Genomic DNA, 15339 nt, shown 5'->3' with positions numbered 1-15339 from the left:
CACTACGACAAAAGAAATTCGATACTTACGTCGCTGTGTGAAGGCCGGGTAACTTTAACTTATGTTTGCAACAGCGTAGATGTCACATTGTAAATTCAATTTTCTCTTTGGAAAAATGCTCACAATGCACTTAACGTATCATCGTTCAATCTTGAACGTATAAGTTGTGGGACTTTTTGTCGTCACAATCGCAAATTTTTGTGCTTTGTGATTTAAAAATTAATTGATTTGTTAGGTAATGTAAATTTTCAAGCACGCTGCCTTTTAAAATATAAATCGTGTGAAGTGACAGAAGACCGACTTTCCGACAGCGTCAATTAGTGGCAGTTTTGTGAAATATCGCCTAAATCCACAATATATTTTACTACGCAAGTAACGGCAAGCCGGAAATGCACGTTCAGATTCAACGGTAGTTGGTTTGATGAGCAGCAGACACTCACCAGAAAGATTTTAAACACTTCAAGCATGGATGATACTCTAAATAGAGTACTGAAACTGGACAGTGTATTATACAAACGTAGAACACTATAAAAATATTTCCATGTAAAATAGAGTACTTTGTGCAGCCAACCACTATGATCATGCATGCGTGAAGTGCGTTGCTAGCCATCGTAGTTTTAAAAACGTCTTTTTCTGTGTTTGCAAATAATACGACATAAGAGAAAAACGTTAATTAATCCTATGTTTCAATGTTTATCTTATATTGCCATAGTAGTTTGAATCATACAAGTTGATCGATTTCAAAATTTTATTAAAAAAAACACTGACAAAAAAGATTCGAACTCACCTGTTGCAGGTAACTTTGTCTCCAGGTAATATACAATAGCTGCCACAACTGTAGCGCCCCATGCAAAAAATACAGCTGCGGCAGATAATGTAGATTACCTGTAGACAAAGTTACCTCCAACAGGTGAGTTTTTCGAAACTTTTTTGTCAGTGAAAACTGGATTTTAAATTTCGGTACTAATCTCGGGATTTTTTGATCAATACCGGGATTCGGGACTGGGATTTTCCGGTACTGGTACCGGGATTGGTACCGGGATTGCATTAACTACTGATAAAATCATTACGGTGCCAACATCGATTAACTGTGATGTAGCACGAAGAAGCAAACCGGAAGTGGAAGCAACCCAGTCGACCCGTCAAAATTGCAATCCACCTTATGCTTGTAGTACGAATGGATTGTGTGTCATGAGTTGCTGCAACGACGAGAATAGCCAGTAACGATCCTTCATCGTGAGGAGGACTTCACCCTTGAACGAAAAATCTCACGAGAATCACTGGTTCTAAAAACGTCTATAAATCTTTCAAATTCTCTACATGCCTCAGCAATCGGCTCATGATAGCCATAAAGAGTTCTAAAGAGTTCTCGTAGTCAACTTCGGCGAGTTCACTCTGGCCTTCAGCACATCATACAAGAAAAACACACGCGCGTTCCTCCTCCTAGTGGACAGCCGCTCAAGACACAAAACCCTCCGACGCTCGTCATACGGGGGAAGCTCATAGTTCCGATTTCTCCTTACCGAGTGCCTTAGAGCATACAAAACAAACCTCTTCTGTACAGACTCAATGGTGTCGCTGAGCTCAACACCAGAAGGAGACCAGACCACGGAAGCGTATTCAAGATGAGACATGCGCATTATAGAGACTCGTCAAACATTTCACATCCTTGAAATCAGAACATATTCTCTTTAAGAATCCCAGCATAGAATATGCCTTCGCAACTTTCACGCTAATGTGAGGTTTAAAGGTCAGCTGGGAATCCAGCAACACACCAAGATCGGTCATCTCGGACACCCTCGTCAGAACAACATCACCAACTGAGTAGTCAAAAGCCACTGGGTTCTTAATCCGATAAAATGACATAACCTTACACTTGGAAACATTAATAGTCATAAGATTGCTAAGGCACCAATTCGCAAAAGCATCAATGTCACTCTGAAGGTCAACAGCGTCGGATAGAAAACTTCCTTTGGGCGGTTAATCAATGGACCAACGAATGAATTTAAAAATTTGAAATTGCGTTCGGTTGGGCGTTGACAATTTTAATTTACAATCGAACTGATGTTCATGTCTAGTGCATCACTTTGTTCGATACTTAATCGAAATGTGGAATGTGGGCCTTTGTTCCGCTGCTTCTAATCTATATGAACAGCAAAATATCAACAAAATATGAAGATTAAATTGAATTCGTTCCATGAATTTTCTTGCTGATTTTTGTACTTTAAATCGCAAAATCTGAATGTCGTCCATTCTAATCTCGAATTAGGCCCATTTTCACGGAATTGAATGATTTCGAACCACTTAAACAACCAAAATGTTCAAAACACTTCAAGCTTATTTATGGTTTTAATTTCAGTTATGCAAGCCGTCTGTGGTTAATATACTATTCGGGCCCCATTAAGTCATGAGTGCGTGATCTTGGTAAGATTACTTTATCTTCGCTCATTTCTGTATAAACTGTGGTTATACTGTAACTTACTTCAGAAAATAATGTTCAGGCGATTGTTGAAGTGTCGTTATCACATTGAACATTATGATGTCAGTTAAATAGTGATGTCTATGAAAATGTGTATGAACTACTTCGCTAACAGTTTTTTTATAATTTGGTCATCGCCTGAAGGTAGATTACTGTACTTGAAAGTAGTAAAGCGGTCTATGCTTAATTTCGCTTAAGTTCAAAGAGAAAACTTGATCAATTTATCAATATTTATGTCATTTTGCTTGAGATACAAGTTTTCCTAACAACAAAAAATTCTGGAAAATGGAAAATGAATTTTCCGCTTGGAAAAGTCATTTTCATGAGATAATTATGAAGCGAATCGAAGACTGATGCTGATATTTTATATAAAAAGTTTGTTTAAGGAATGAAAAACTTCCATTGGAAGGGGAGCTGTAGGCAAGATATTAAAAAAAAGTTTCGTGCAAGACTCATGATGCCTATTTTGTAAATAATGTGAGAGCTACTGTCAAGTACTTCTCATTTTAGTCTAATAATTACGTTCGTACTGACAAACTTTTCAATGAAAGTGTAAAACAGGTATGGTCTATTGTCCTCCCGGAGGACATGAAAATTTGATTTTCGTACTTAAACGCACTCATTTTCATATTATTTTGACATAAAATGTGAGTGCGTTTAAGACGAATTCGCCGATCGACCATACCTGTTCTAGACTTTCATTGAAACTTTTCGGTTGGATTTTTAACAATTTTAAGGCGCCATAAAAAAATATGTAATGTCATCATGGGCACTGTGTTCCACCAGGGCCTAATTTAAGGAATTAAATTGATAAAATTCTCACAAATTCCCAAAAATGCAGACGGGACATTTCCACCGGGTTATTATCGGCCCTGACGATAATATCGCCCAGAAGACGAAAATAAGCATGTCTGGCTTGAGTTCTGGACAATACTATCGCTTAGTGATGATATTATTGAACGATAAAGCGATAATTATCATCGCCCATAACACGATTGTAGCCCAGAAAGATATTGTCCCGAAATTATTACCCTGGACAGTAATATTACTCTGGGATTTTTGTGGACAATATTATTATCTTCAGGCCCAGATGATGATATTACCGCGTTCTGGGCGATATTATTGTCTTCTGGCGATATTATTGTCCAGACGATCTGGCGATATTATTGTCTGGACTATTATCACACGGTAGAAATGTCTCGTCACGATAAAACGATAAAATGTAGAAAATTTGTTAAGAATACAATTCCCTTAACATAGGCCCTGGTCTTCGCTTTCCGAGAACTATCGAACTGCGAGAACTTCAGATGATTTTTCTGGAAATTGGTGATAGAATAGGTAATAGTAGTCAGGTCATAAGAAAAAAACCTAAGGTGAACCGGAAAAAAATCCAGAATGCCTTGCAGTTCCCGATTGATGCAGTTCATCAATTTATTAAAAACCAAGTCACATTGTGACAAAAATAAGTCAAGCAATAACCGAGCGAAAAAATGTGCGTTGGATGGCAACAAATTGAAATGAGCGCAGATAAATGAAAATTCGAAAACACGCGCTCATCCAATGGGCCCCACTTGCAGAAGAAAAAATTAAATCATAAATACTCTTGAAGTGTTAAAAGTTTCGTTAATTATATGGTTTGAAAGCACTGAAGCACTGTAGAAATGCTGGGCCCAAAATCGAGATAACCGACAATGTTGTCAGCTGAAGTGGCTTAAGACATAAAATCTTTGATTATATTGTATGGTGTGGAACCATTTAATCTTCAGTTTCTCGATAACATTTTGTTATTGATTAGGCGCTCAGTGAAAATTTGAAATCGAAACAAAGGCCCACATTTCAGATTGTGAGCAACGGACGTGGTATATAAACTCTCGATGCGCGGTGAGACGTTAATATCAGTTTCAACCATGAAATCGTTGGCAGTTATTCTTGTATTAGTTGGAAACGTTTTCGGTGGTGAGTGAGGGCGGCATTAAGAACAACCGACTGAAAATTAATCACTTCCATATGTTATAGGCATCGCCCATCGAGAATCTGAACGCCTTCAGTCAATGAATTCTGGTCGTGTTGTGGGAGGCGGTCCGGTGACGATTGAAAGTCGTCCTTTTGCTGCCAGTGTTCAAGTAATAGCTAAACTTACTATCCAATTCCCGAAATTGTTTTTCAATTTTGACTCTTTATTCATCACAGCACCAGGGCGTTCATCGTTGTGGTGGAACCATATTAAATGACGATTGCATTTTAACAGCCGCACAATGTACAGTAAATATACCGGATGCAGTGCTCAGTGTTCGTGTCGGTTCAGCAGCAAGCCAATCAGGCGGCCAATTGTTCCAAGTCGATTACGTGGACAATCATCCTAATTTTAATCCAATTACCAACGCCAACGATCTAGCGGTTATACATGTAATCGGTCATATACATTTCGGTGCTGCCATTCAACCAATTGCCATGCCAGCTCAAGGTGCCGGAACACCAGCAGGTGCAATTGCAGCAGTAAGTGGATGGGGTTCAATTTCGGAAGGTGGTGCGTTTTCACCAACGTTGCAATCGGCAAACGTTCCAGTCATTACTAACGGAGTGTGCAATCAGTTGTTTGGCGGTGGAATTGTGGATGGAATGATATGTGCTGGATTTGTCGAAGGTAATTCATCGTTTCAGTTTAGTGAAATGGGCTTGTCGTGGACAATAAGTTCCCAAATAATGAATCAAAAACTTTATGTAGGAGGAGCAGGAGCATGCAATGGCGATAATGGTAGTCCGTTGACTTTTGGAAATCAAGTAATTGGCATTGTTTCGCGTGTAGAAGGATGTGGTAGACCGAATGCGCCTACCGTTTATACTCGGGTCGCATATTACAGACATTGGATAGACGAGCACAGTTATCATCATTAGTTAAATAAGTTAAAATTATTTAAATCAAACTATGAAATAAAGGAAATCTTTAACAGAAAAAAATGATTTTTTGGAAAGAGGTTCTTCCTCTGTTGTAAACTGCTGAGCTCATCAGTTTCTTCCTTCAACTGCCGTGTTAAGCCACAAAACCGTATTGCATTTGCGTATTTACCTTTAAAGAACTTTCGAGTGCTTCTTTGGTGTCCCACTGAAATATTCGACTTTTCTAATGGAATTCAGCAAAAGCTTAAAGCTTTTGAAAGCTCTTTAAAGCACACAAACATCGTGATAAGGTGGTTTGTTTACGTCCTAGAACTCATCGAGACATTTCCATGTTAAAATCGGTAAAAACGTCTATAGGAAATTTCCCTTCCCAACTACTTTCACCTAAATTCATTTACTCATATTTCCGAAACAAGATCTACAAACGAGCCATCAGAACAGTCGGAGCGTTTGCTGCGACTGAGCCCCGTACGAACCCGTATATCTATTGCGTACGTGACCCTAGTGCGTCTGTCATAGGGTTCCCATTTTTCAATTTTGAAAAAGAGGACATTTCGGCATCAAAAAAGAGGACAAAAAGAGGACGCCTTGACATTCAAAAAAGAGGACGAAAAGTGAATTTCTGAATTACAGCAACTGTACAGTGTACATGCTCTTTGTACAACTATTGTCTAATTTACACCAGTTCATGCTAAAAACAAAAAATTCTGTCTACAATATGCATTGAAATCTTCCTGATATTCTTTTGGATTCCTTTTCAGTGATAACATCCACTCCCTCGTCCACTCCATATTATCTGAATACAGACTTCGTTTTACCTTATCCTTACGTGACCTTTGGTATCTCACACAACGCTACGCTGTTTTTGTAAAATGTCTAACTTTTATTTTAATGTATGAAAAAATGAGGTGGTAAAGAATGCGAGCGGAGCGAGCGAATTTTTTTTTTGTGATGAAGATTTCGTTGTAATACCGTTCAGAGATTCTCCCACAGAGAAGATTATTAGTTAAATCCACGCAGCGAAAATTTTTCGTTCTTTAGGTATGAGCTGCATCAAATTTACTTAAATAAGAAGAAGAGCTGGAAAAAAGAGGACAAAGACGACGTCTTCTTCAAAAAAGTGATGTTCTTAGAATTTTTGTAAAAAAAGAAGAACGAGATGAAAAAAGAGGACATGTCCTCTTAAAAGAGGACGAATGGGAACCCTAGTCTGTCACCCTACTTTGACCGTAGACCTATTGCACCCGTAAACGTAGTTGAAGTCAAATTATTATGAAATGTGTACATCTTAGAAATTGCGCATAGCGCAATTACGAAGCCCCGTACGACGTTCCTTTCAAATGTTACACAAATTTCAAGTTGACCTAAAATTTTAATTTATTGAGGGGCCTAAGGCCAAGTTACGGCCTTAGTCCAACGACCCAAATTTATTTTTTTTCCAACAGTATTCTATTCGGCCTTCGATTACCTTCCAAATGAAACAAAAATTAGGAAAATCGGATGAAATTTACTCGAGTTATATGCAAAATACACTTAGGGCCGAGTAGCGGCCTTAGTCCCAGGACCCAAATTTATTTATTTTTTCAACAACATTCTATTCGGTGTTCAATTACCTTTTAAATGAAACAAAAATTAGGAAAAACGGATGAAATTTACTTGAGTTATATGCAAAATACACTTAGGGCCGAGTAGCGGCCTTAATCCAAGGACCCAAATTTAATTTTTTTTTCAACAACATTCTATTCGGTGTTCGATTACCTTTCAAATGAAAGAAAATTTAGGAAAATCGGATCAAATTTACTCGAGTTATATGCAAAATACACTTAGGGCCGAGGAGCGGCCTCAGTCCAAGAACCCAAATTTCAAACATTTTTCTCACCACATTCTATTCGGTGTTCAATTACCTTTCATATAAGACAAAAACTAGCAAAATTGGATGAGATTTAATCGATTTATATGCAAAATACACTTAGGGCCGAGGAGCGGCCTCAGTCCAAGGACCAAAATTTAAAACGTTTTTCTCACCACATTCTATTCGGTATTCAATTACCTTTCATATAAGACAAAAACTAGCAAAATTGGATGAGATTTAATCGATTTATATGCAAAATACACTTAAGGCCGAGGAGCGGCCTCAGTCCAAGGACCAAAATTTAAAACGTTTTTCTCACCACATTCTATTCGGTATTCAATTACCTTTCATATAAGACAAAAACTAGCAAAATTGGATGATATTTACTCGATCTATACGCAAAATATACTTAGGGCCGAGGAGCGGCCTCAGTCCAAGGACCCAAATTTAAAACGTTTTTCGCCACATTATATTCGGGCTTCGATTACCTTTCAAATGAAACAAAAATTACGAAAAAAAGGATGAAATTTACTCGAGTTATATGCAAAATACACTTAGGGCCGAGTAGCCTTTAACTTCTAGGGCCCTAACTCACGGTCCATTCACCCGATTTTTTCCTGGATCGGTATTGACAATACCTATCTTTTGCCGTTTCATTTGCATTTCCATCGTTTTTTTTGCCGTAAATATCCCCAAAAGACCTTAAAGCACTTAGGCGGCCCTAACTCACGAAGGGCCGACCCAAATATGCCCATCTTCGAACTTAGCCTCACTATTTTGACTATCTTTCAGGGGAAAAAAATTTTTGAAATCAGATTTGATTTACTCAAGATATCGACGTGACAGACGGACAGACGGACGGACAGACGGACAGACAAAATTTTTATTGCGGATTCGTTGAACATAGGCAAACACTTTGCCCTTACCGTCTGCTTCGAATTCAATCAATTACACACGGCATCGTAATCCTATAAGCTTCTTTGTACTTCGTACGGGGCTAAAAATAGCACAAAATTTCGTTCTTCTTCTTAGTACTCAATTAAAACTAGGAAATAGAGTGAAATTTGACATAGGTAGGTTGCGTGATGGTCTCGCAATGCTGGACAGTTCGTGGGGAAACTTGACCATATCACTTGCGCTGCAGCGCTGCAAAAAGCGCTGCAAAAAGTCTACTTTTAACAAATGGGGTTTCCTTAGAAAGGTCTCGACGAGAAATTTGACTAAATTTGAAATCAGTGAAGGAAAATATTTGTAAAAAAGCGCTAAAAATTGCAAATACGTCGAAATATACTAAAATTTCATCTAAAACTTTTCAGATTTTTGTGAATGAAGGCTCGTTAGAAACACCTCGACACGAAATGTGGAAATGGAGCTTGAAGCGGAAAAATTTTCGTTCTAAAGTGATGCATTTAAGACGAACAGGGGTGTGTTTAACTGTTAAGTCAGTGAAATTTTTCAGAATACATTCGAATATAGTTCCGTTATACGAAGAGTCTTTAAATACTTTGATGAAAGAGGAGCACCACATACAAAAAGAAATATATTTCACGTTCAGCTCCACTGGAGATTTACCAGTACACTTCAAGGTAAATGAATTATAATAAATTACGAAAATAATGGTCTCAACGTTTGTTTTCTTAGTCGATTCCCGCAGCTCCTTTGCACGAACTTTGTAAATTAACTTTGTCGTTTCATTTTAAAGACAAGAATGGTTTTGAAAAAAAAAAATCATTTTGCTTATGATTCGCTAGAAGTGTACATACAAAAATGAACTAGTAGGCAATGGTTCTGCTTCAATTTTATCTATAACTTTCGATTCGTTAAGTTAAGTGGAGTGGAAAGTGTATGACCATTTGCAGCCATTTAAGGGATATTGGCCAGAGCCGACATAAAGTAGGAAGAAGTCGAGCGGACTATGAGACTGAGGCGTAAAGAACTTAATCTTAAATATCATCACTTACATTTCTATTAAATCGCAACAAATCAAACTTTATTTACCACCAAAACTGGAAATAAAACCAAAATATAAATAATTTCACTTACCCATTTGGCTGTGAAAATTTCATCGAGTCTAAAACAATTAAAGCGATACACGATTTTCCGCCAACCGCCTGGTCTCATGAACATTTTACTAATATCCCTCAACAGCATTGTACATTATGCACATCATGTTCCTATTCATTCAATAAAATATTTAAATAAGGAATTAAGTTCCATATGAAACGAGCAAACTGGGATTATTATTTCAACAGATGGATGTTGTTTTTAATTATCTTTGCTGCCCAGAATGGAATGCACTGAACCATTTATGGAATATGTAAAGAGTTTTCATTTTATTTATAACCCCACGACCAGTAGATAGATAGATAGATAGATAGAAATGTGCAATGTTCAGCATTCGTTGTGTGTGTGTGTGTATGTGTGTGGATGGAGATGGGGGATGCATATAAATATAATAATAACGAACAAATATGTAAATATTGTTACGATGTTGATTATGTTTAAAATTATTTCAACGAGCTGGGCTATGAATGTTGACTCTCTCGATTTAACACTTCGCAGAAATATTTGTGCATTTCCGTTAGCATCATATGAGATCTGTCATTTAAGGAAAAGGCAGCCACAATAATTTGTATACTTAGAATGGGGTACGAAAGCATGTGATATAGTAGATGTCAATATTGCCCTTTTAACACATTTGATGCAAAGTCACTCTGGTAAATTTCCATCAAGCATCAAAGGGAAATTATGTTTGGAAACTAGAGCTCAAATGTAATAGATTTTCTTACATTTTTATTGCATTTCTAGTACATTTCGTCAATGTCAGCGATCTTTTTTTTTTGTGCAGCAACTTGACGGCTATGACATTTGATAAGATATTTACCAGAGTGAAGTTACGTCACCTGAAAATATAGCGCAAATAATGAAGTACTGAAATACGCCTCGACAGACCAACCGAATTTTCTTGTTGCAGTGAAGCTAGTTCACAAAAAATAGATCTCTGACTGTGCCTTCACACAGCGATGCGAAAGTGACAGAAATGACATTTTTCTTTTGTCCTAATGTCAAAGAACAAAAGAAAAATTTCGCATCTGTCACTTTCGCATCGTTGTGTGTAGGCACAGTGACATTAGTAAATTTATGACAAAATGTACTAGAAATATAATAGAAATTTACGAAAATCTATTACATTTGAGCTTTAGTTTCCAAACATCATTTCCATATAGCTCTAGCTCTAAGCTAAAATCGTTCTACTACATTTCCAGAAAAGGTTCAGTCTAATCGAACAAATAACGGCAAGTCAAAGTTAACTAAAATAAACGATTTCGTCTAGCTTATGTTCTCTTATCGCAAAATGAATGAGAATGACGTATTGGAGGTACCTGACTTTTATCAAAATCTTTCCAAGCCTGACAGGGAACCTCCGTCACAATTTTTCACTGAAGTTTGTTAACAAAACAATGGATCGCTGACATTAGCAATTTTAGGACGAATATACTAGAAATGTAATCCAAACATACAAAAATCTGATACATTTGGGCCTTAGATTCCGGACAGAATTTCCTAAGTGGCCATCCATAAAGGATGTCCGCACTATGGGGGTGAGGGGGGGTTCGCCAAAGTGTGACCGCCATACATTTGTGTAGTGGAAAAGTGCGGACAAGGGGGGAGGGGAAGGTCTAAAATTCCAGAAAAATTGCGGACGTCCTTTATGGACGGCCCCTAAAAGCTTGTTTGTGTTGGATGACGATTAACAGCTTCAACGACCTTGGAAGTTTACTGCCTTTCTGACAGATGTCACCTAAACGCCAACAAATTTTTTTGTACATTTTTCGTTAAAATTGTCGTCAGCCTGAAAGTTGAGGTTAAGTTGCCTTCTGTGGATAAAATTTGACATTTCGAAATGACCTTGGAACAAACCTATATTTACATTGAGAATTCGATTCGATACACACTTGTAGCAGGTGCAACAACATTAGTCCCAAGAAAATATGACGAAGGCAACATAATAAAAATGAAAGTATCAGAAAGTCGGGATCCAAACTATCTCTGATCCGCTGAAGGCTTGCATTACCTTCAGGGTTTATATACTTTCGAATGAATCACTAAAACCGTGTCCTTTGTAGATTTCACGATTAACGGTGGTCGGACATTTCTAATCTCGTTCGGACAATATTTTTAAACATTACATTTTAGAAGATATATTCGCTTTTTGAACGATATTATCGTTCCTGATGATATTGATTGATGTCACATCTCCAAATTTAACCTGTCACAGACGGCAAGCATATTAAGAGTTTAACGATTCAAACTATATTATACTCCATCTGATAGAAGATTTTCAGAAATTGATTTCAGAAATCTTTTACTTCATTTATTTTGAACATGGTATTTGCTATATAAGGCCTTATTAGTCAGACCTTGTCGTTAATTATTGATGTCGTTGTCGATAACAGATGACAGCCGTCTGGAACAGGTTACCTTGCGAAGAAGTTTAATGAAAATGTTCATGTCCTGCCCATTGCACGCGAAAATGAAGAACAAAAGGGCTTGAAACAGGGATTATTTGTTAAAGAACTTTTAACATTTTTTTAAAAGAATTTCTTAAAAAAATTTAAGAATAAATAATGCAAACAATAAGCTTTGTCATGTGGCATTGGTTGCGGTAGCCTTTCCTTTTGTCTGTATCCACGACAGAGTAAAGTTAACCAGGCAGGAGCGCTGATTTGACAAGGGACCTGAATAATCTAGTAGCCCTATATTCTTTGCGAACAAAATTTTTCAATTTATATCAGTGTTCATTTGAGTTCATTTTCATCCAGTGTATTAGGTCACTTATTTGACGTTTCGAAAATGAACCGCTCCTGCCTGGTTTATTTTACTCTGCCGTGCTGTATCACAAATCGTTTTAATCGAACCACAAATCAAACAAATGAATTCATCGTCAGTGCTAAGTTAACTTGGAGTGTTTCTCCGAATTGCCCATTGCACTCAAGCACAAAATGTAATTCAATTTACCAATTTACATAAAATGAAATTGCGTGACTTCATTCCGTTCAACATTTTATTATTCCCCTAAATACTCTGACTTATTGTCACACAAAAAAAAAGAGAATTTGAAGATAAAATAAAGTACCAGACACGACCGAAACTTTCCAATAAACCTCATTACAAAATGAAATTTGTCAACAACCTTTCATCTTCAATATCTCTGCCTTTACTCGCAGTGAATCATCAATTTAATTCCTTTTTGTTGTCCTAATGTATTTACTTTATTCAGTTTTGTTTGTTCTACATAACCGCACTTTACTCTTTAAGGGGATGTACATTCCATTGCCACGACCATTTTGATTTTCCATAATGACTGGGAAAACTTAAAGATAACTTCGAACACCGTTAAGTACTATAACATGACGGTATACACACCATTCCAACGTCATATCATCATTCAATTTTTCTTCTTCTTCTTCTTTTAACTTGAAAGTGAACAACAAACAGAAAAACCATTTAAGAATTTCGAAAATTTGCAGAAACTCTGCAAGGCAAAAAGAAAAATTGAATCGAAGAACAAAAAAAAAACGAAATTTTTCGTTAGGTTCACTTCGGAAAGAATACAGAGATACAAAGACACAACACGAGATAAATTCTTGTTTGCTTTATTTACCCAAGCCAACAGAAACCGAAAAGCATAAAGTGAATTTGTCCACATTAAAAAGTTTGACAATGAATGAACAATTCCCGTTAATTGGTGAAAACTTTTATGTGACTTTTCCGTCAGACATTAATTTATTGTTCGGAGAGAGGCAAGGTTTTTGTGGTTTTCGGCGGGCAACTTGTTCGTTTACTAAGTTCGTTGGATGTGAAGATATATACACTCTTATCATACGTTATGGAATGGAAAAGCTTTGCCATAATGTGTGTGGCATTAGATGGAAGATGTCTTTGTTGAGTGGTGCCTGTCGCCGCTCTGTGATGTTAACTTTACTTTTTGAAATTAATTCGAATAAAAATGTGATCTTTGAACTGGAATTTAATGGAAAAGGAAATTTAATTTTTGTTGAATCAAATTAAAGCTGAAAAATTCATCCAGTTGAAATAGGTCACTTCGCGGTGTCAAGTGTTGGTACCAGAAATGACAGCCAACTTCACACTCAATTCTCTCTAATATTCGTCATAGCGAATTCGAGTGAAGCTGTCTGTTATTTATTTATTTAGCGTATGGTTTTGTACAATCTATGTTATTTACATTTGTATCTTATGACTATCTACAATTACCACCGAGAGGTCTTTCGACAGGTTCGGGTATTATTTAATCGTACAAGGTCTTAACTTAGTTTATTTCACATATTAATTCTATATTGTAACAAGATTCCGCCGGGAGGTTGAACTAGTCAACAGATTCGGCAACCGAGTGGTGACATCTGTTATACGTTGATCGTACTTTCGACACGAACCCCATGTGTGATATTGAACGGGCTGTCACTTTCGCGTCTATTTTGTCGAATCTTTTGGTGTCTTTGGCGCCATCTCTGGAGTGATACGGGTACTATTCCTCTGTCATCCAATATGGCATCCTTATTGCATTCAGATGAATATTTCGACTGTTTTTGGGAAGGAATATTATTGATTATGAAGGGATTTGGAGTGTCCCAACATGTTAGACAGGCTAACAGAGGTAGGGAAAAACCGGAAAGCGCAGGACCATGCCGAGGTGGGAATCGAACCCACGACCCCTGGGATGATGAGTCAGCGCGCTTACCCACTGATCCTCCGAGGCCAAAGCTGTCTGTATGTAAGTTATACGAACAACCGCAAAGTGTTCTATTAAAGAATATGATCGCGTTATTGAGGACCATCGACAGTGGAAAGTAATTTTTGACAAAGGTGGTACGGGGAGAGACAGTTTAGAGCGCCAACTAAACCAAGACACAAAGGGCGCATATCTTCACTGGAATCGAACTCGGATCATTTTGGTTGAAGGCCTGTATGTAGTCACTTGAGCCATACTATCCGTACGTATATGAAACCGTTGGTACGTATATTAAGTCCCTATCGCAAGCAAAAGTCTTAAAAGTGATCATCGCTCAACTCACTAGAAATAGGGTTGTGATGGCCTATCTTAGGGGAATTTAATTCCTGAAAATTCACTAATTAATCACGAGAATTATGCGTTCCTGTCTGGTGTAAAACCATACTAGACATCAAAATCTGAAGTGAAGCGAATGGTGGAATTTATAATATTTTACTAGATTTTCCTCAATTTTCAATATTTTCGCAAAAAAATATTTTTGGAAAAATTGGTGAAAATTCGGGAAAATGTTCTCCAAAAATTTTGGAGGCGAAATGAAGCTTCTAACAGTAAGTAGTTAAAATGTCAGCTGCCTTTTATATCGCTCACAATATCAAACATATTAATTTAATGCACTCCCTAAACATGGCATTCAAATAATGACTCTTTCTCTCTGAGGTCATTAAAGTGAATTAAGCGATTTGTATTCGTGCAATTTGTTTTAAAATAATACTCTTCGATGCTGGCTGGGTGTAGTAGTCGTAGGTTGACGGCGCAAACCAAATGATTATACGACGGAGAGCGTTTTTGGGATGCTATCCGTAAGATTAATTACTCGGATAAGGACGATTAAAACGGGGAAGCAAGGTACGTAATAAAATTATATGAAAATACAAAAGCTGATTAAGAAGAATGTTCTGTGTGTATCTTGTCGGGTTTGTTCGGGATGAATGTTGTTAAATTCTAAATTGAAGTTAATTTGTTTTCATATAAAATGAATTTGTAATCTCATTTAATTTTGCTTCGTTTTTTGTTGCGTTTTTCGTTTGCTTTTCTTTATTCATTTTATGAATCGCGCGCTTTTTTTTCTTCTTTTTATGGAAAATTTGGTGTGTGTGCTCGTTTTTTTTCCTGGTATATGCTTTTGCCAGATCAAATAATGTAATTGATTCGTTCTGGGGGTATACTTTCGCAGAACTAATTTTAAAAGAATTTTGTATTAGCACGCTACCAAGAAAAACTTTTGCAAAAACTAATATTGAATTCATAGAAATGAAATGGCAGTACAAAAAATTGAAGTAATTATACAAAAAATCATGA

At 37.0% G+C, this 15339-nt stretch overlaps 1 protein-coding gene across 2 annotated transcripts; it reads left to right on the top strand.

Annotated features, from left to right (window-relative positions):
* Nucleotides 1–4288: 4288 nt before the first annotated feature.
* LOC119075966 (trypsin-3-like) lies at nt 4289–5525 on the top strand. 2 transcript variants are annotated; one of them, XM_037182549.1, is made up of 4 exons: nt 4289–4435; nt 4496–4602; nt 4670–5123; nt 5205–5525. In XM_037182549.1, the coding sequence occupies exons 1-4, from the start codon at nt 4354–4356 to the stop codon at nt 5372–5374; spliced, it is 813 nt and encodes a 270-aa protein (XP_037038444.1). In that variant the 5' UTR covers nt 4289–4353; the 3' UTR covers nt 5375–5525. The 2 variants fall into 2 exon arrangements, with proteins under 2 accessions (XP_037038444.1, XP_037038445.1); XM_037182550.1 differs by having other exon boundaries at nt 4317–4432.
* The last annotated feature ends 9814 nt before the right edge of the window (nt 5526–15339 follow it).

This window comes from Bradysia coprophila, unplaced genomic scaffold, assembly GCF_014529535.1.
Source record: "Bradysia coprophila strain Holo2 unplaced genomic scaffold, BU_Bcop_v1 contig_232, whole genome shotgun sequence".
NCBI lineage: Eukaryota > Metazoa > Arthropoda > Insecta > Diptera > Sciaridae > Bradysia > Bradysia coprophila.
The sequence above is the reverse complement of the archived record's forward strand: the minus strand, read 5'-3'. Positions and strand labels throughout refer to the sequence as shown.

What these genes read in the sequence shown, in the direction of transcription:
- LOC119075966 (XM_037182549.1), top strand. Translation starts at nt 4,354, where the DNA reads ATGCGCGGTGAGACGTTAATATCAGTTTCAACCATGAAATCGTTGGCA. An exon ending in AGTTGGAAACGTTTTCGGTG is followed by an intron (nt 4,436 to 4,495) that starts GTGAGTGAGGGC and finishes CATATGTTATAG; the next exon opens with GCATCGCCCATCGAGAATCT. An exon ending in ATGTGCTGGATTTGTCGAAG is followed by an intron (nt 5,124 to 5,204) that starts GTAATTCATCGT and finishes AACTTTATGTAG; the next exon opens with GAGGAGCAGGAGCATGCAAT.